At 40.6% G+C, this 22838-nt stretch overlaps 1 protein-coding gene across 1 annotated transcript in view; it reads right to left on the bottom strand.

Annotated features, from left to right (window-relative positions):
- SLC12A2 (solute carrier family 12 member 2) overlaps nt 1-22838 on the bottom strand; it is a 394678-nt gene that overhangs the window by 99464 nt on the left and 272376 nt on the right. The window contains exon 19 of the mRNA XM_086961116.1: nt 166-245. Within this exon, the coding sequence (XP_086817242.1) occupies nt 166-245 (80 nt within the window). The remainder of the gene's footprint in view (nt 1-165; nt 246-22838) is intronic.

Here is a 22838-nt window from a genome sequence, read left to right as displayed (position 1 = left end):
TGGCAAACGTGTTTCAAGCCTATTTAGACAGCAATGGCAACAAGGCTCAGGACATGGAAATAACACAGCTGCGTTTATTTCAATGTATACAGTTTGCTGAGCAATTTTGCAGCTCTGTTTAATCTTTCAGTATTATGAAAACATGTCAATATAAAGGAAATGTACCTTGCCCCTGGAGATGAGAAATATCCAAGCCTTCCTTTAATCGAAGGACGACCACACCGTACTGAAAATCAAATGCATCACTGAAAAGAAAAACAGACGTTTTAGCGCAAAAAAAGATGCAACCATGCAAAACTAATTTTCACTAGATTACTCAAAGTTGGCAATCTACAAGTCAGCGTCCGAAGCCTGAAATGTTAGCTACAGAGGAATCACATGGTTATAGAAATGGGAGCTAAAACAGCAGTCAAGAAACACAAAACAGATTATAAAATAGGGAAATATAAATAGCTTGTCATTGTCCAAGCATATGTGTAAAGTAGCTCGGCCAGTAAAGGTTTTAACTGTGCATTCGAAGACTTGTAGTTATTTCATTCCATTATGAAATCACAACAAGTCCTAGAATGCAAAGCAAATACCTGAATTGGATAAGTTACTTAGACACAGACCCGCAAACCTGAGCGGTCAAAATATACATACCTGCTAAAGAATCTCTTAACATGCCATAGGTCTTGTGCAGTGCCTCGCATCTACTGGATATTGTGATGTGTGGAGCCGTAAAAAGAACAGATTCCCACATAAGACGGAATGCGCAGGACTTGAAAGTGCTGTCTGTCTCATACTACATGGAGGTATAAAGGTAAATGTTTCAGTGAGGTTTTTCTTGCACAATGCAAGGATTCCGAATCGATTTCCATTTCCTTCTATCTGCGCTTTATCTCTGCTTTATATGGGTTAACGCACAACTGATTGTGTTTTTCTGGGGTCCTGGGACAATCTTTACACATGAAGCCATTTCTTTATTTCCCATTTAACCACAGAAATAGGTAGGATTGCCTTGTTAGGCAACCGATAGACAGGAAAAGACATAGGCGGGCACGCTGGCACCTCTTCTTGACGAATGTGGGACTACAGGGGAGTGCCACCCTGTTCTGACCCATAATAGTTCGAATCACCCTAAGCTTAGAGTTTATCCGTTACATAAGAGAACCAGAAAGGTGAGAGCATTAGGCCTCATTTGACTGCATGGAATGCAGGTGTAGTTTGGCAGGGATTACAATGGCCCTGACGAAGACTGGAGAACTGTAGGGCTTTGCGAACATCCATAACATATTAGCGTAGTTATATGGGTGGACGAGGTATCATATCTCATACAATATCTGAAACCGTGGCATTTTTAATCAAATCCAAGATACCCATAATGAAGGTAAAACCACCAGGTATATCTCACTATATATTTTAAATTGGATCCCTGAAATATCAAATATTAATTAATCTAACAACGCCCAGCAATGGTAGAGTCCGTCATGGTGGTATTCACCTAACCTGGTGTGGAATATCGCCTAAGACGACGTGTGCCACCACGAGTTGTGGATTAGGTGATATCGTCAAAATCTTCTTTTGATACAGGTAGATCTTACCCTATAACATTTTTTGTGACCTGGCCACTCATAGTGTGTGTGTATATATATATATGTGTATTAATAATCAAATTTATCAACAGGTTAGGGGTGTTGCAATGGGGGCCTGCTTCTCCCCCAGTCTAGCATGTCTTCACATGGGGCTGTGGGAGGAGCGGGTCCTGGGCAGCATCCTTAAACACATCACTCAAAATCATATGCTACTCTATTTAAGGTATATTGATGACCGGTTCATGGTCTGGAAAGGATCGCGTGAGCAGGCGCAGGATTTTGTTAGAGAACTGAACAATAATGACTTAAATTTGAGTTTCACTGCAAATATAGACGCAAGATCAGTGGTGTTCCTGGACATGGAAGTATATATAAGAGACACAGGGATAGCCACTAGGTTACATAGGAAACCTACCGCAGGTAATACCATATTACATGCGTCCAGTGGGCATCCTTATCACTTGATTAGCAGCATTCCCTTTGGGGAGATGCTGCGTATCAAGCGTATAAGTAGCACAGATGAGGAATGCATCAAGTCTCAGAATGAGAGTAAGGTACGGTTTCTGTCAAGAGGCTATTTCTTGAATACTATCCAGAGAGCCATCAAGAGAGCAGCATCGATAACTAGACAAGAAGCACTAGCAGTCAAAGAGAAATTGATTGTACAAACAACAGAGGACAAACAGATAAAACCGAGAGTTATTATAACTTACAGCAGACAGCATAAGGAGTTACAACGTATCTTTTATAAGAACTGGAACCTAATCACAGGGGATCCTGTGATAGGGAAATTTGTAATGAGCAGACCTGACATTACATTTAGGAAGTCTATTTCAATGGGAGATAGATTAATGAGTAACTTCCTTGAAAAACGAGTTTCAGACACTTGGGGTGCCATTGGAGGAGGATTCAAAAAGTGTACTGTTTGCAAGGCATGCAAAAATGGATGCAATAAGACACAATATACGGTGCCTTTTAAAATCAAGCCCGTAAAAATTAAGAAACGCATGTCTTGCAGAACTGACTTTGCAGTATACATTCTGCAATGCCCGTGCGATCTCCGCTATGTGGGGAGCACACGTTTGCCAGTACACAAGCGTGTACTGCAAAACATTAGGGCTATTGTGGGAAAAGACCAGACATACACAGTGGCTCGCCATTTTGAAAGTATACATAAGTGATCCCTCGTCTTTGCTGTACTATGCTATTGATTGTGTAATGCCCCTTAAGAGGGGAGGAGATAGAGATGCTCAACTTCGCCTATTGGAGACAAGATATATAATCGAGCTCGACAGTAAGGCCCCACGGGGCTTGAACGCGAGCGAAGATTTGTACACCCGTTTATAGATTTATTTACAGGGTTAACTTAGTGGTCATTACACACTACATAATTGATGTTTCCTTTTTATTATATTGGTTTCTCCATTTTTTGTAGTTGGGTCTCCTTATGTGAAGGGAATTGAAACTTAAAGATGACAAAGAACCATAGGCTTTTCCACCCGAAATGCCCTCTGACTTTCCCATGAAATTGTTTTTAAACCACATACACGAAATTTTGCACATTTTTGTTTAGATAATTTTGCACATTTATTTGCACTAGGTTATTAGGGAATTTTATGGACGAGATTTATTATGTACGAAACTGGAGTGGATACATACTATGATGAATTAGGTCCCTTTATATGTATTTGATAGGGATTCACACCTTACCCATTTCCATATTTTTGAAAGATGGTGGATAGGAAATATAGGTGGATTTGTGACTAGAGATAAAGAATAGTCGCATAGTCTCAGGTAGAAATTAGTCATTATGGAGGATAACAAGTCTGTTAGATTTTTGTAGATCTAGAATATTTAACAGTAGGTCTTTTATTGTAAATAATGTACATATGGCAATGAATATGAATTGTTCTTAAGTATATATATATATATATATATATATATATATATATATATATATATATATATATATATATATATATGAGAGATGTACATACATATATTTTTCTACATACTAATATTTTATCTAGAATTTATATTGTATAGTTTTGTAATTTGCGGGATGTTGCACAAATATTCTACAGTTATCACATCAATTTGACTATGTTTATGACCTGTTTCAGACTAGGGCACTGGCCCTCAATTTTTCCTATCAATCACTATGGTTTTTAAAAACAGATCCAAATTGTGAAATGTATAAAAATGTGTTGATCAACAAGGGGTTAATGGAAAGGGCGGCTCTTACATGTTTAGTACCGCCCACCTTGTATTCTCCACTCCTTAAGTACCCTCTTCCATTACAAGCAATGTATCATGTGATCAAGCCTCCGGCTGGAGGCGAAACGCGTCATGCGGGCTTGCTGGGTTACAATTTTTAAACAATTAAATCACTGCACTGGAATTCTTTTTGGGTCTGCCTTATTCGTTTTACCTGACAGTCTGGATTCGACTGTTGATGCTGTGTGAGCGGTATCGAGCGAAGTGAGAAGGAGATAGATAGATAGATAGATATAGATATATAGAGAGATATAGAGATATATATATATATATATATATATATATCTATATCTATTACCTACTGGCGGTCGCCAGTAGGTAGTTATAGTTAGGACCTAGTTTCCATAGGAAATCCTCAACATTCTATTTGGAATAACTTTTGCCCTGGTTGAAGAATCTTAGCGAATTTCTCAAAGAAGATGGCTCAGTCCGCTGCGCTCCTTCCCTAAAAGTTTGGGGGGGGATTGGTCAAGTGGGGGCTGAGATAAAGGGGGGTCCCAAAACGTGTTTTCTCCATGTTATTTTCCATAGGACCTTTAGACTCGGCTACAGGTCGAACGGGTGAATGGATTTATAAGAAATTTGGCAAAACTGTACAGTCCGGCTCGCAGATTACGTTTTTTTTGGAATGGTGTAAATCCGTTCAGTAGTTGAGAAAATTAAAGTTAAAGTCAATTATATATCTATAGGCGCGCACACGTGCGCGCACCCAAGCGGCTGCGCGTGAGCGGTATTTCTTTTGGCTGCGTGACGTCTGTTAACGTTCGATTCGAAGGAAATCAGGAAGTTTTGTCCGCCATTTTGTCACTGCGAGTAAATATATTATTCATTTCAAAGCGTTGAAACATGGAAAGGGGAGAAGGTAGAGATTGTCTTCCTGCGTAGGTTCTCAGGGTGTGCAGTAAGGCCCTTAAACGCGAAAAGATATAATTTTTCTCCGAAAAAAAAATACGGGGTGCGCGCACTCGGTCGCGCACACCTATTTACAAGAGTGTGAAAATGGAGGTAAATCAGAAGTTTGAGTGCTTAGATACAAGGTGGCTCTGAAAAGAGCCCTTGTGTTAATTGAGTGTTTTCTGCATTTATAAGTAAGTACCGATGCAGAGCCTGATGTTGCAGAGGAAGATTCTGTTTCCCTCATTCGTGAAATGAACACCGTCTCTCCTATAGACGTCTTGCATGTGGTAGCGCAAGTTGTTGTGGTAAATAGAACCCATGCTATAATCTCTGAGGAACGCAGAAACAGATTTATTTACATGTCTCCTTGCTTTCTCAAATTGTGCACAATGGTGATTGGACCAATTCCATTTCTGTCTTTGGCATATATTGGAATATACCAAGGCAGATAGAGGAAAAAGTGTCATCAATTGTCGAAAGGTGTCTTTTAGAAGCATTTCCAGACCTACCCCAGTGATTGTGCCTAGATCGTTCCCACCACAGTGCACAATTATAAGGTCTGGTTCTGGGAGATGCATAAAAGTTTTCACCAATGGAATTAATTGGTGACACATTCAATCCTCTTTTGGAAATCCATGTTGTGTACATTTGGTAAGCTGAGGTTGCAAATTCGTCTGCTTACTGCATATTTTTCACTCCAGTGAATATAACTGTGTCCTATTAGCCAGACCTTCATTTTCAAGGGATTTGTAGTCGTCCTCCGATCGGTTCTGGAAGTGGAATGGTAGTTAGAAGTTGAAATTCTAAATAAAGAAAAAGGAAGAGGCTGGGTGTGGTTTAAAAAATAAAAATGATTGGTTGATTGTAAGAAGTGGAGATTGAACAGTACGTTGCATGTTAATGTTTATGTTAAACGAAAAGTACTATTGGGTGTGAAAAAACAAGACATGTAACAGAGTTGTGGATTGGCAGGTGTTTCTGGAGGGAAAATAGTGTTATTAGTTAGCTGTAGAACGTTGAGACATGAACTTTTGACCTCTGCTTTCAGCAAGGTGCAGAATGAGGTGTTACCATGGAAACAGCCGGAGATGGCAGTTGGTGATGGGTTCATTCTTTGGTGCCTCTGCATCGGAGTCTGTTCTCTGGTGGCTGGAGGACAACTGTTTGTTATTGTGGAGATGAAAGGGTGATAAGGAGAGAAATACGACATAGCGTCTGGCCTGTAGAAGCGTGGGAGCAGTGATTAACTCTGAGTAAAGCGGAACTGTGTCGGTGCTTAGTAACAGTAAAAAAAAAAATGTTAACAGTGGTATAACTGTGTTTACGGTGCGCGACCTACTAAGAAAGAGTTCACGGGCCGTAATTGGCTTGGAGGTTCTAGTATCAGTAAGTGAGTTCAAGAAAAGAAAACATTCAGGACTATTTATGAAGGCCTTGCGCCACCGGTGCGTTACTTTTTCCCATTTTAAAAAATGAGGCCCCGGCGGCGGAAGGTCTTCATAAATAAGGTCCTCAGTGTCTACAGTTAAGGTTATGTGGAACCCATGAATAGTTTTTCAATATGAAATCATTTCAGTTGAGATTATGGATTAAAAGAGAAACCGTGAATATTTGAAATGTTTATTTAGAAATGTACTATTTTAAAGGCAAATCATTATGTAATACGAGTACAGAAATTGCAAAAAACACAGTAATTGGTATTGTCAGTAGTACATGGAATACAAACGCTATAGTTGAAGAAAAATGAATATAGTTGGAAAAAAACATTGTACAGTCTTATAAGGAAGAATATTATATTTTAATAAATGGAAGGTTTGTGGCCTTTCAGTTTAGGAACGATATATGAAAATGCAAGTGGTTATACATCATTATTTTATGAATCAGCTGTCAAACAACACGAAATCATAATGTCCATTGTTAGTAAAGCAAATAGGTCTTTTCTTCAAAAGAAAATATGGAAAATAACGTGAAGAATATAGAAAACCAAAAGGAAATGAGGACGTCAATGGGTTGTTTGAGAGTTATTGAAGCATTGTTTAGGCAAAATAGGTCGTTTCTGCTTGTAACAGGAAATCAGTTTTATCATTTGAAATTATGTCAGCTATCCAATGGAAAAGAGTAAAGCAGTACTGATAATCTCTTATAATCGGAGCCTCTTTTACCATCAGAGTGCAGGTCGGTGGGTTTTCGATGTAGCTCGCTGTTAGGAAAGAGTTAATTGTCCATTGTGTAGGCAAAGTATGCAGCAAGTGCCTCTAACATGAAATCACTGTTATCATCTGAAAACATGTCAGCCATCCAATTGAGAAGATCAAAGGAGCATTCATGATCTGTCATTATTGGAGCGTCTTTTACCATCATTGGGCAGCTCGGTGGGTTTTCGATGTAGCTCTCTGTTAGGAAATCTTGCGCCGCTGCGAATATATTCCAATGACCCAGAACTCCTTGTATCGCTGCAAAGGCCATAAACCCTCCGTTGTAACAAAGCTGTTCATGATCAAGTAACGGATTCATGAGGTGATTGTAATTCGGTTCAGGAGGTACCAAATTGCAGAGACATAAATCCAGGGCCCACGTGAAATCACAGCTCAGGCAATGAAATACAGGCTGCACACAGGTGAAATACGAATATCGAAATGATAATCGATATGATGCATTCAAAGTCGAGAGTGGTAAGATGCCGTAGTAGTCAAGCATCCTCTGGCGAAATAGTTCTAAGTGGCCCGGCTCGTTTGCGAAGGCAGGAGGGACATCCATTTTGAATTTCCCAAGATGGTAAAGGAACCGGCGCAGCACCGCTGGTTGTATAGCAACTCCACAGAATTAGGTCGCCGGCTATGCAGTGGAGAGAAGAAGAATGACTTGATACATTTCTAAGAGTCTAGTCACTTATATATTGCTTAGTGGTTATTAAAAAAGTAGCTTTTTTTGAACTGGAGGATGCGTTAAAAAATAAGGGAGTGATTTGAGGGAGTTGTAAAGCAAGGTAAATTTTTTTTACATCAATGCTGTTTTCTGTGAATGTTAGCTTAGTGAAAGATATGTGTGTGAGCAGATGCAACGTTCAGTTTTAAATGTGACAATGGCGGTCTTGTTCATGTCTTCCGATTCAAGGTCGGTATTCGCTGCCAAATACAAAGATTAAGAAACGCATGCGTGGGGTACATAGTGTGCATTCTTAAAGGAAAGCAAATGAAGGGTTATTTTTACCGCGTTAGCATTGTCGTACAAAAAGTTATAGTGATTTCTATTATATATGAAGAAAGTGTCACTGATGAAGACTGAAAATAAATCCTTATAAATGATACGGACTGGTGTATTTTAGAAAAGGTTTGTAACATTACATGAATTGTGTAAAAAAAATAATGTAATTGAAAGTGTATGGTTTGAAAATGAAAAGTAGAGGTTTATAGTTCACGTTTTGAAAGCAGTTCTAGAGGGTCAGAAGAAAGTGTATGGTTTGAAAATGAAAAGTAGAGGTTTATAGTTCACGTTTTGAAAGCAGTTCTAGAGGGTCAGATGCATGATAGATTTATTAAAAATAGAACATGTTTTTAAATAGTATTTTGGAAAAAATATGTGCCTTTATGTACTATTTACATTATGTGCCTGTTGCGTATTCTTTGAGTTTTAGTAATCCTGTGTCTTATAAGTTTTCTAGGGGCGGTTTGAGGTTCATGGTGGGTTTGGGCAGGGAGGGTAGGTTGGGGGTTTGTAATAGGGGGTTCGGCTGGGGTGGAGTGCGGAGTTTAGTGAAAAGTGAGGGGGGCGGGGAGTTACGGTGTTTGGTAATGGAGCAGAGTCAGAGGACGCCACATTTGTGTTATGGGCTGCCACGGAAATATGTATTTATTCTCAGAGGTTTATTATATTAAGCATATATATTAGCATGGTGGCTCTTGTCGTTTTGTGGTTCTGTGTATGTTTATAATGCTGGCTCTGTAGTTTTTGTTTATGGACCTTATTGCGACACACAGGGGACCTACGTTGCACAGTTGGAGATCAGAGACTTCGCAAATAAAACGTTATAATTGTAAGGGCTGTAAGCGATAGAAATCGCCCGTTCTCGGTGTAAAAAATATCACCGCTATTGGTGGTATTTTCTACGGTGTTAGTACTCGAAGGAGACTAGTAACATATGTGAAAAAAAATTAATAGGCTCAGCATTTTACATTATCTTGGAAAACAAAAGTTGCTTTTACATAGCAATACGTCTCTTATAATTAAGGGACGGAGTGTATATAGTGCTATTTAGTACTCTATGTGATTGATGTCGAATATTTCATAAGAGGAGGCTTTAAAAGTTTTACGATAAACTGGTTTTCTAGGGAAGTGGGTGGAGTGTTCCGTGTAAATTGCAGAATAGAAACTAGTAAGAACCAATTGGAAGTGTTGTTTTAAAGTCACATGACTGCACATGCGTGTCTCGACGCGATAGGTGGGTGCGCGCACCCGGTCGCGCACTATAAGAAAGCGGCGAGAAAATATCAGCTACTATGCTCTTCAAGCTTGTTTTGGTACAAAGAGTTAGTTCTGAAAAGAACTTTTTTTTTTTTGGAAACAAGTGTTATGATGCTTTTGATTTCTTAAAGTTGCGACGACATTTTTCAGTATGTCATACTATCCAAATAAAGTGAAGAAATTTAACTTTTCTTGGAGCATTTATGACTCTCAATTATTTGTTTAATTAGAGTAAAGCTTTGCTCTCCGTATACAAGAAGTTCTCCACAGTTCGTGCATTTCATGTGCACGTTCGCCAGATATGGTCTCAAGTCCATCTCAGCACTCGATGGAGATACAGGTCGTCCACCGGAAGATGTGTTGATTACTTCTGATGGTAATAGCGTGGCCTCCGTTTTTCTTGTCAAAGGTGGTCGCTCATTTTCATCACATTCGGAAGATGAATGCGGAACGGTAGCCATTGTACCGAAGTCTTCGGGAAGATGTTCGACGTTGTTGTCTCTTGAGAGTAGAAAAGAAAGTGATGGAAGTGGGTGGAGTGCTGCGTGTAAATTCCAGAATAGAAACTACTAAGAACCAATTAGAAGTGTTGTTTGGAAGTCACATGACTTCACATGGGAGTGTCAGGTCCTGTACGCGATAGGAGGGTGCGCGCACCCGGTCTCGCACTAAAATAAAGCGGCGAAAAAATATCTCATAATATGTTTTGGTAGAAAGAGTTAGTTCTGAAAAGAACTTTTTTTTTTGGGGGGGGGAAAGAAGTGTTATAATGCTTTCGATTTCTTAAAGTTGCTACTACATTTTTCAGTCTGTAATACTATGAAAATGAAGTAAAGAAATTTATCTTTTCTTGGGGCATTTATGACTTTCAATTTTGAGTTGAATAAGAACGAGGCTCTGCTCTCCGTACAAAAGAATTTCTCCACACTCGTTGCATTTCATGTGCACCTTCGCAAGATGTGGTCTTAAGTCCATCTCAGCACTCGATGGAGATACAGGTCGTCCACCAGAAGATGTGCTGGGCACCTCTGAAGGTAATAGCGTGGCCAGGGCTCTTGTCGATGCTTTTGCATAATGCTCAGGGTGCCTTTGTTTAACATGCCGCAGCATGGTGTGTATAGAAAAGGAATATTTTCTATTTGGATTTCCCCTTGAGAGCTCCGAATTGCATATCGTGCAGGTTACTTTTGGCGCATTCACTTTCTTTTGATCTTCAGGATAAGTGAAAAATTGCCAAATGAAAGATTCCTTTTTTCTTCTTAACGGTGGTCGCTCATTTCCTTCAGATTCGGAAGATGAATCTGGTAGGGCAGCCATTTCAGCAAAGTCTTCCGGAAGATGCTCGACGTTGTTGTCTCTTGAGAGTAGAAAAGATTGTGAGGAAAGTGGGTGGAGTGCTGCGTGTATATTCCATAACAGAAACTACTAATAACCAATTGGAAGTTTTTTTTTCAAGTCACATGACTTTACATGCGCTTCTCAGGACGTGTAGGCGGTGATACTATCTAGTTACGAACGTGATTATATACTTAGGAACTAGCATTCAAAAAACCTTTGAAATTCACTGAAAAAACCATAGGTTTTACACACGTTATAGTTAGGAAGTAGCATTTGAAAAACCTATGAAATTCACTGAAAAAACCATAGGTTTGACACCAGTTATAGTTAGCTGGAAATTTTACTGACATAAAAGCAATGAAATTCCACGTTATAGTTAGTTGGACTCACTATAACTTGCGCGTGTAATGCACTGCTGATGACATTACATATTACATCACTCATGACATGGTCAGTGACATCACTTATGACACCATCCAGTGAATGTGTGTCTTTCTAAAAAATAAATATGTTTTATATATGTATATGTAAAGGTCGAGGGAAGAATAAATGTTTAAATTATTGTCTTAATGAATGTTTTTTTCAAAAAGAAATGATTGGATAACTGGCTTATTAAGTGCATCTTAGTGAATACATATATTAGCGAGTAATGTTTAAATATTTGATTATATGTATCAGTGTTTCACTTTGTGAATAACTGGTTGCATGGATTGATGAGTACCTACATGTGTAGGTATTTGGGTTCTTAGATGTTTTTTTAGTATCAGTATGAGTGTTTCTATGGTTTTATGGGGGTATTACTAATCACATAGATGCATGAATGACTAACTCTTTTTGTATGTGTTTAGAAGACACCATATGTGCAGGACTGTATGGGTGGTTGAGTGTGTATAGTTTTATATGCAAATAAATGGATGTTCAATAGTTTATTTGCATGTGTGAGTATGTGTGTGAGTAACTTTTGGATGATTGTCGGTGTGTTACAGGATGTATAGGTGTATCACTACATATGATGAGTGAGTATATGTATGAGTGACTATATAGAACTGTTGGTAAATGAGAGAATGTGTATATAGATGGTGGAATTATTGAATTGGTTGTTGTAACTGGTATGGGTATCTCCATTTTTTTGAAAATGTTAATTTCTATTTTCCAATATGTGTTTTAAGGGTTACCTTACACTGAAAGGAGGTCTGTCACAAAGATGGTGTCATCAGTGATGTCATGAGTGATGTAATATGTAATGTCATCAGCAGTGCATTACACGCGCAAGTTATAGTGAGTCCAACTAACTATAACGTGGAATTTCATTGGTTTTATGTCAGTAAAATTTCCAGCTAACTATAACTGGTGTCAAACCTATGGTTTTTTCAGTGAATTTCATAGGTTTTTCAAATGCTACTTCCTAACTATAACGTGTGTAAAACCTATGGTTTTTTCAGTGAATATATATATGTATATATATATATATATTCACTCGCAATCCACTGCTGATCATGTCACATAGTACATCATTCATGACATGGTCAGTGACATCACTGATGACATCTCAAATGACACGTCAAATGACATGTCAGATGACATCTCAAATGACATGTCAAATGACATGTCTGATGACATCTCAAATGACATGTCAAATGACATGTCAAATGACATCTCAAATGACATCACTGATGACATCACATTTGACATTACTGATCACATCACTGATGACATCATTCATGTGATAATACGATGAACCTCTTCAGACTCTAATATAACCTTAGATACACTCAGTGTAAACAGACACTCACAGACTGTCACTCATTCATGGAGTTACTCACACACCTAGTCAGTCATGCAAAGAATCAATCACACCTCCATTTCCTCAACTATACAGTTATACACACCTTACTTATTCAAACATATACTAACACATATTTACTCTCTTATACAATCCCTGATACAAGTTCACAATGATCCATACAGCCACTCACACATTCACTGGCTCTTATGCACAGTTATTTATATATGTCAACTCTCACATGTACTGTGTTTTACATATGTACTTACTTTGACATGTAGCACTGAGATATCCATTCACTCACCAATACACTCATGCACACAGTCAACCGCCCATACAGCTGTTTCTACATGCACTTTTGAACCCATACATCTAGTGAATCAACTGCTCACACATCTATGCACAGAGTCATACACCTCCCAGCCACCCACACACTCAGTCTCCCATACAAATACTTGGGCAACCAATCAATAACCCATATAGTTACTCATATAGCTACTGATCAACACATGCAGCAGTTTACAGAACAACAGACATAATGATGCACAAATTAAGACAGTTTAGTCACTAACCCATGCACTCAGTGAGACACATTTAATCACTCACTCATAGTCAGTCATGCACTAACTAAATCCTTCATCCAGACACTTATACATCCACTCATTCTTCAATATGTAAGACATATTTTAACTTTACAGAAACATACAGTCACTGGATGTTGTCATCAGTGATGTCACTGACCATGTCATGAATGATGTAATATGTGACATGATCAGCAGTGGATTGTGGGTGCGCGATATATAGTTAGTGCAACTAACTATATATGCGAATTTCAATGGTTTTGTGTGAGTAAAATAAGGTTTTGTAAATGCTAATTCCTAACTATATATGGTCTATAACCTATGGATTTTTCAGTGAATTTTAATGGTTTTTTAATAGCAAATATCAAAAGCTGTAAAATGTATTCTTTTAAAGGAAAAATATATTTTATATGTATTTAATATAATTTTTTTATGTATATACATTTTTTGAGGGAACGAATTTATCAACTATCATGCTGAAGAAGAGTGTGGGGAAAAAAACAAAGAGGAGGACTAAGAGGAAAGAACAATCAGTTCAAAAATACAATTGCTTTAAAGCATGAAGTGCTTTTCCACACATTTACATTTAAATAACCCATATTAGAACATACAAAATATCTACAGAGGAGACTGTGTACATTGAATTTTAGACTCTCAATTGGTACCTACATGTTGGTACTTACATCACCCACACAACACAACAGCTCTATTCAGAGCTACCCTTCCTCAAAGCACTCTAAAATATTATTTTACTATTTCCCTTGGTTTTCCCTTTGTTACGCTTTCCGGAACGCTACCCGGTGCGCGGACCGGGCGCTAACCGTGCAAAAATTTGAAAAAAGGAGGGTTTTTTTTACATATATGGGCCTCCTCAGCCACCCTCAGAAAAGCTAGAGGGTCAGGATATGTCTCCCGTGCCCCCTTATACCCATTTCCAACATTGTTTATCCTCCATCTTGTGACTAAATTGTCCGAAACGCAAGATGGCGGACTCCCGTTACGCTACCGGTGAGCTACCCGGTACGCGTACCGGGTAGCGCTTCCACCGCGAAAAATCGAAAAAAAAATATTTTATTTTTTTGCCCTGCGAGGCCCTTTAGTAGCCCTCACATCAATCCTAGGGGGTCAGGAGGGGTCTACCTTGCCCCTTTCATTTCCCCCTTCGTTTATTTCCACCTCTTGTCTCTCGATCCTACCGAGAGACAAGATGGCGGCCGCTCCGGACTGTTTAGAATGTTGAGTCACCGGAGAGCCAATCCGCTTCTCCTCGCGAAGTTCCGTTACGCGTCTGGTACTCGAACCGGGGCGCTAACCGGGACGCTGTCACAGATATATATATTTTTTGAACGTTCATTTCTCAAAATCCACTGGAGCACATATCTTGAGACCTAGCAAAGGCACATCGGGCAAACAGAGTCTACAATTTTGCCAAGTTTTATAGAAATCCATTCAGCCGTTCGAGCTAAAAGTGAGTCCAACCGCCCTATGGAAAACTCAATGTTAAAGACACGTTTTCGGACCCCCCTTTTTTCTCGGCCCCCGCTTGACGAAACCCTCCCAAACTTTCAGGGGACGCTCCGAAACAAAATTTCAGCAAAATTCCGTCCATCAACGCCAAAGTTATTCAACATAGAATTTTCAGAAATCCCTATTAAAAAAAAATCCTACCTATACATACCTACTGGCGACCGCCAGTAGGTAATATATATGAAGGACGTGATCAAGTTGTGTTCCTCTGTCCCTCTGTCTGTATGAGCAGGATTGCCTTGCTGCATACTCTTACAACATAGAGGGCTACTCCTACAATAGCAATCTTGAACATCTCTTGGTCTTTGATAAAAACCATACTTGGTTCACCACTCTTTTCTTGACTCCAACTAGGAGCATCACGGTTTTTCCTTTCTGCTCTAGAAAAATAGACAATCTCTGCCTTGGTATTAATTAAATTCTTGGTACATACAGCTCTTGTCCTACAGAAGTTCATTATGATGAGTTACCTAGCATATGTAACTCACTCCACAGAATTTAAGCTATCTACAAGACCTAGTGTTACCTACACTTTGTACAAGTCCATGTAGAAAATACTAAGAATGGGCTTTGGGTCAGCCCACTTAAATAATTGCATGGATGGGTGGTCTATAAAGGTCATCACATTTTGGGAATGGTTATAGTGTGCTGTTTATTTTCCCATTGGTGAAGGTTGCTCAAGTAGTCCTTTTGTTAGACTGCACACTCAACAAGACATTTAGCTTGTAATTCAGAGTCCCAGTATTGTTTGATGTATTTGCTTTACAGATATGCCATTTCATGTGAAGATTTATTATTCTTTTTATTTAGGAAGCGTGTCTAAAAAAAGATATCTCCATGAGCGTTCTCTCCCATGTGATCTGCACCGCTTACAGCTACCCATTCTTCTTGCTCTCTGCGGACCGTACCTGTTGTTGAGGGGTAAGGATTCCCTTTCTATGGGACTCTTTAGACAGCCTCACGACCCCCGGCAGATTAGTCTCTCTAATTACCCTGACTGACATGGTACCCTCCAAACGAGCACAAAGTCTTGCATGCAGCGCTCAGCTCCCAACTGTGGCCGAGAGGAGCTCCACGTTCCAAGTTGGCCGACCAATCCTGAAGCTGCTCCAGTCTGATCTGGTGGCCAGCCTCATACTCCATGAGTAACCGAGTGACAGATCAAACCCTGCTGCAGCTCCACCAAATGCTGAGCTACTGATGGATATTGTGGGAGCTGGTTTCAACTTCCCTCTTAGGTCCTTCCGCATTGTCTTTGCTATCCACCAACAATGTATCTGTCACCTCGTTGGCTGCCTCACATCAAGGTAACCCATTAACTGTTTGGCTCGCCTTCGAAACCCTTCACTTCCCCAGCTGACAAATCTACCACAGCAAGCTGGGCCCTCTAACTTAGAGGGAGTTAAGGCAGTTGAGGACTTCATTGAAGTGGCCATCGCCCATTCCCCTACGAGGTGGCACACCAGCTAGTAGCTCCCTGCAATAGTGGTTTGGTGGCAATTTACAGAAAGTACTGTTTATCGACTCTCCTCCCAGCCCCACAGCGAGGTCAATGGATCCCAAAAAGCTACTCTGGACAGTTATGCTCAAACAGTCACTGCACCTAGTCAGGTTGATGTCTCCGGAGGGTCCCCGGGAAGAGTATCAATGTTTTTCCACATGTACTGAGGGGTGCAAGGAGTACAGGGGCCAATCTGACATCTGGGTTGAGTAACCACCATGCACCCCAATATAAAGGAAACCCTAGGAGAAGTCGTCATTGGTAGGGGGTCCCTACTAAGAAAAAGAAGGACTTCAGACTCCTGTTGACTATTACACACCCGAGTTAAGACTCTTCACTATCAGAGAGCTATTACAGATGGCCAGAATAAGGAGGCCGCTGTTCATGTGGACATTCAGTCTCCATTCAGCAGTATGCTCAATTCGAAATAGCTTCTTCTGCTGGGCACGATCGGTCATGTGCACTGGTCTCTAATGAGTTAAATCATATTATCTCCCCGTTTTACTTCTATGTCAGCCCTGTCGGCAAACAGACAATTCCTACCAGTGATTATCTTTCCATCACCCTACTTCTGTCGCTCTTATCACATCTCCAATGCCCGAACCGTCATTATCTACTATCATTCCACTTGTGCAGGTTCAACACTCTGAAGCACTGCAGCATTATGCCCAAATTAGGGCAGATAACCTGCAACTACACCAGACCCTAGCCAGGGTGACAGGTAAAGCGTATGCAGGTCGCAGAGCTCCAACAGAGGGTCAGCCGCACTGAAGAGGTCAGAACAGCCTCTGTGAGAGCTCTTAGAGACCATGAGGGCCAAATAACCTTAGACCAACCCCAGAAAGAAGATCTGGAAAACCGTCAACACTACAACCACCTAAGTGTATTTAGTATCCCTGAAGAAAAAGGAAAGGGGTGACCCCAGGAAATTTATTGTGAAACTACTTGTGAGAGCCTTCCCTAACTTAGCGGACTGGGACATGGGCTGCCAAATCCAAAGTGCATATCGCCTACCACTGACCCGTGATCTGACAAAAGTCCATCCACGCCCTATATTGATCTATGTGGGCAACTTTTTGTTAAGACAAGCAATCTACCTGAAAGCTTGATCCTCATCCCCAATCTGTTAATTCGTTGTCTACATTTGTTCGATTGGATCTCTACAAGCTAACAATGAATTGGGTGTGGAAGCTGCATCCAATGATCGATCCGCCGAGAAGAGTGGGGGCTCAAGACTTCCTCTGAGTGCCAGCTAACTCAAGATCATCAGGGATGGATGGGCACAGATGTTATACTTAGTAAGACATGGCTCGGATTCTTAGCCAATGGCACGGGCCAATCGCCCTTAAATGATCTAGATTTCAAAGTTTGCCTTTTATTTTTCTATGCTTTTGATTGATTTATGTATGTATTAAGCATGTTGGCTTCTCTTAGGCTCTTGTTTTTTCATGTGTTTTTCTTTACTGTGGGTGGCGGGGTCCGGTGGCAGGGTAAAGGCGGTGGTGGTAAAGGCATCTCACAAGAGCGGTCTATTCAGCAGACAGTTCTTGAGGTGGGCTGAACTTTTTCCCCCAGATACAGAGGGTTAGAGGGGGTTGGGTTTTGCCTTCTAATTTTGGTATTTGTTCAGGCTTTTCTTTTGCCGAGGTTCATTGGGTCATGGGGTAAAGTAGAGAAAAAAAAGAGTTGGAAAGATTACAAGGAACTATTTGATCGGGTGGTTTATGTCATTCATTTGAGACGGAAATGCTGGTTAGCATTTGATGCACTTCAAGTTATTCACAATGTCTCTGCTCAAATAATGTGCAGAAATGTGACCGGCCTAAATCGTCCTCTTAAGTGCAAGACTGATGAGAGAAAAGATAACACTGTACAAGCCTCAGCTGTTGTGCTTATCTGAGACCCACCTAGCTTATAAAGACCGGTCCTTGTTGACGCAGCTTGGCATAGGTACTAGTTGATCTATATCCATTTGTGAGGTTGCTAGACTCTTGAGTATAAATTTGTCAAAACAGCCTCTGATCCCAAGGGTAGGTGGGCAATTTCTCAGGTGATCATCTCCCATGAGAAATGTGTTGTACTATCAGGCCCAAACACTGACGAACCTGGATTATTTGATTGGCTGAACCTAGAATTATTAGATTAGGTGACCACTAATCCGCCCATCCCCTTATGGTCAAAACATGGGCAGCTATTCTAGAATTTGCTCATGTACATGGTTTGACACATGGATGTCTCTTTACCCCCTTAGGCCTGGCTATAACTTCTATTCACCCCACAAGCAGTATTGCAGAATTGATATTTTCATTTGGACTGTTAATTCAATCTGCTGAAATGGAGGTCTGCCCTATGATCACCTCAGATCAAAACCCGGTTTGGCCGAACTTATCCAATACTGGCAGGGAGGGTTGCCAGTTTATGTTACTTTTCTATCCTTTCTTACCCTGCTTATAGAACTTGTTTGTACAGGAAGCTGGGAGTTCATAATTTTGAATTCCGGCTCAGCTCCTAATATTGTTTGGGACACAATAAAGACATTTGAACATTGGGTTACCATGCAGTTCATGTTTAATATGTTAGCGCAAGAGGTGGTAATTAAGCTTAATCACCAAATTCAGGAGCTAAAGTACCGGCATGCGCAAGCAGTGTTTGTCAGAAGCCTGGAGAAGCCAGCTATTTATTTTGAGTTAGTAAAAAGTGTCTGAAAACTGGACTGAGGATTTAGAGAAAGAATTGCTACTAATTATCATAAAAACAAAATGCTTCAATATGAGTATGGAGAAATTGCCGGTCGATTGTTATCTCATCAGATTTCAGGGTGGAAATACAGAAATGTAATACAATTTATCAAAGACAATGATTATATTCTTCACTACGGCTCTCAAGCCATAGCTGAAGAGTTTAGTGATTTTTAGAAGGATATTTACAGTCAGGCTCAGACAGTCAGTCTAAGAGCACAGAATATTTGCAGGCCTTGTGTTTACCCGGTCTCAATTCATTTTAGGTGTTAGTTCTGGAGGCAGATATCTCCGTTTCAATGGTAGGAGGTGGCAATTGGAGCTCTTCTGAAGAGGAAAGCCGCAGGGGAAGATACCATCCATCTGGAGCATTATAAAACATTCAGCGAGATTCTTCCTGAATTTATGAGGCTGGTGGACCATATCCATAAATGTGGAGTGAGCCCTGCCTCTTGGATCCTTACCAATATCATGGTCTCTTTAAAGAAAGGGAAGCCACCGGAAGACAGAGGGTCATACCGGCCAATCTCCCTGATCAATTCTGGGGGCTTGATCTTTTTACAACATTGTACGCGAACTGGCTGGCCCCTCTGAACTAGTATCTGGTATCACCGCAACAGCATGGCTTTGTACCCGGTAGAGAGAACACCAATCACACAAACTTGCTGGACAGACGTTGCAGAGTGATTGGGCAATTGGGTCGGTATGATATTGCATAGAAGGCTTTCGCTCTGGTTACATTGGATTTCCTATGAGAAAAAAGGAGAGCTTTTGGAATCTGATGCAGATTCTTATTATGGGAACAGTTTCTCTACAGAAACCCTATGGCAAAATTAGTCTCCACCGGCTAGATTTCTTCATTTAGGATCTTTAGGGTTACCCGTCATGAATGTCCACTGTCTCCACTTCTATTTTGCCCCTATAATGAACCCTATTTAAGATCCCTTATTCTCAATCAACAAATCCAGCCAGTGACATTCAACAGTATTGAGTTCAAAGCCACTGCTTACGTGGATGATGTTGCAATTTATACCTCAGATTCTTAGTCTACTAGTGATTTAGTGTCAAAAGACACTACAAGGTTCAGAGCCCTCTCTGGATATAATCAATCTTACAAAAACGTACGTCTCACTTAATATTCAATCAGAGAACTCAGTTCTGGGCACAGTTTAAACTGCCATTTATGCAAGAATCAGGCTTGGCGCTATGGTTGACCGTAACCTTCAAATGAATTACAAACCTCTATTACAATCGGCCATAGCTAAGATGCAATCCCGGAATTGACTCCTAATCGGCATATTAAGGTGTTGCAGTATTCTAAAAATGAACATTATACCAATGTTGATTTACCTCTTTTGTGCGATACCAATCTGGGTCCCAGACTCATTTTTCAAACACCTTGAGGGTGCCATCAGTAGCTTAATCTCGGGTTATAAGAGTGCCAGAGCCGGGGAGGGGGGCGAGAGTTTTGCGGTTCAATTACCAGACTTCAAGCAAATGTGCTTACTGTTAAGGAACTGGACCGGTCTGTACTGGGATATCAACTAGTACTAGGGTCAGATGCCAGGTTCCTTTGTATAGATTTTCAGATCCTATCTACATTAACCATGTCCAGTTCAAGATCAAAGACATCACTTGAATCTGGGGTAGAACTTGTTCTAAATCTTCTTTACCTTCTATATATGCATACAGCTCACTCTGGGGAAATCCTAAATTTCCATCTATCTTTCAATATCATGTGAGTAAGGTCTTGTATAATCTTGGGTTAAAGGTGGTTGGGAGCTCTTTGATGTCAATGGGTTTCGTTTATTTTCCTCTCTTCAAACCTTGTATGATCTTACCCACAAGTCTCTCCAAGTACTTACAGATATGGGACTTTTTTGCACAACTGTACAGAGCGTGCAGCCCTGGAATATTTTGACATTCTGTCTCATCCATGCAGAGCACCAGGCAAGTCGTTGTTGAGTGAATTCTATCAGATATTTAGTACTGATAACTTCCAGTGTTGATGCCTCCTTACCGCCTTGTTATCTTTTGCTTTGTATGATATGATATAAAGGGTTTTGTAACGCGCTCTATTACTAAAATAGTATCCTGGCGCAGGAGGTGAGGCAGATTCAAAGGGCAAGAAGGAAAAAGCGGTATTTAAAGAGTGATACTAAACAGATGAGTTTTCAGCCCCTTTTCGAAGGCCGCAATGTTCGGGGCATCCCCGAGATGGAAAGGGAGAGCATTCCAAGCCCTAGAGGCCCTGACCGAAATGGACTGGCCACCTAATCGGGAGTGCTAAAATCTAGGCACCGTCATTTGGCACTGACTGGCCGAACTGAGGCATCGATTAGGGATGTACAGGGCAAATCTTTTTCTCAGATAGACAGGACCGGTCAGATGGACTGCGCGGAAAGCACGAATAAGAGTTTTAAACATAATCCGGTGGGCAACCGGGAGCCAGTGGAGGTTATGGAGACAAGAGCGAACACTAGATCTCCTGGGCAGATTAAACAGGAGCCTTGCTGCCGCATTTTGGATGACCTGGAGACGTTGAATCAAGTAAGCTGGTAGACCAGAGAACAGACCGTTCGCGTAATCAAGACTAGAAAGTATTAGGGCCCGCGAAACCGTCTCTTTAGCCTCTCTCGGGAGGAGGGGAAAAAACCTACGAAGGGCTTTGAGAGTGGCAAAACAAACCCCCGTAAGTTTAATATGGTCTTCAAACTTAAGGTCATTCCCAAACCACACTCCAAGCTTTTTTACTGGGCCACCGATAGATTTTGGACAGGGCAGGTCACGAGGCCATAAAAGATCACTGAATTTATCAGGAAAAGAGCCATAAAAGAGAACCTCAGACTTGTCTTCATTACACTTGAGCTGGGCAAGCGATAACCAGCGGAAGTCTGATGAAAGGCAGAGTTGGACCGCCGACGAATCCAAATTGTCCTTTGGCCAGGTGAACAGAAGTAGGACGCCTAACGTAGGTGTTTCTGCTCATTGTTATTGTCTTTCCTATAGAAGTTTGTAATTATGTTTTGAAACCATGGCCAACTTTAAATAAAAATATAAACAACTAAATAAAAAGTAAGTTTATCTGATTTGTCTTCATGGTTGTCAAAGCCTACTTACTATTCACCATTGCTAGGTCATGATTTTGCTGTCTTGTTAAAAATAAGTATTCACATAAGCTTTCTTAGGCTGCACTAAACATTCTGGTCCATTCTCAAATGGATCTAGGTTAGGGCTCCATTTGACAACACCCTTCTTTGACGCTATGTTTCATTCGGCAAATGCAGTCTGTTGAACAAAGTAGCCACAAACTGTCATGACCCCAGTGCTTAGTCCTACATTCGGCAAGGTCAAGAAACGATTTTGCAAAGACAAGAGGTCATTCAATAAATATCCACATTGGTTGCGGCAAGTTCCTACCTGGAGGACCACTCTAAATACCATTCTCAGGGGTTTGAGTCTGTCTTCATTTGCCCACGCTATGCCATTGCGATAAGACGTAGGTTCTCGCTCTAGTCTTCTGGAGCGCGAGACCAGTAACGTCTATTCAGCGCACGCGCGCTCTGGTAACTGCGCACTTCAACGGAAAAGATCGACGGAGAGAGCAGCGTTTCCTCAGCGCGCATGAGTTTTGAGTGTCTATCGCTTGTGCGCTTCTTCAGAGTTTCAGAGCAGCAGAATCTTAGGAAAGTATTCAGAGCTTTTTCTTGTGTTTCCACCGAGAGCGTGTGGTAATTTGTTTTTTTTCACGAATTCATCTTCAGAGTTCATTCGTCTTCAGAGAATTTCATCTGAAAAGACCTAGAGAAGAAGGAGTTGAGTATATGAGAGATGCGTAATCATTTGGAGGAACGCCTTCTGTGAAGAGAAGGTTTCCATTCTTCAGAACCAAGTAAGGAATTCCGTTACTAGTTGAATACAGCGCCACCTCAGCAGTCGGTGAGGAGCCATCCAGTGTAACTGATATAAAGGCGCTCCTCATTATTTACAAGACTGTAATGACTGTTCAAAGACTATGCTTCCAAATTACTAGTGCTCAGAAGCACGTAAGAGACTTTTTGTGTTCGAATTAGAGACTGCATCTAGTTCTTGAAAGAATTGATTTTCAACTGCTCAAAGACTACATTTCATGTAAGATTGAAAGAACGTTTATTTTCAATT

This window comes from Lissotriton vulgaris, chromosome 3_1 (genome assembly GCF_964263255.1).
Source record: "Lissotriton vulgaris chromosome 3_1, aLisVul1.2, whole genome shotgun sequence".
Lineage (NCBI taxonomy): Eukaryota > Metazoa > Chordata > Amphibia > Caudata > Salamandridae > Lissotriton > Lissotriton vulgaris.
Note: the sequence above shows the minus strand (reverse complement) of the source record. Positions and strands in the feature narration are given on the sequence as shown.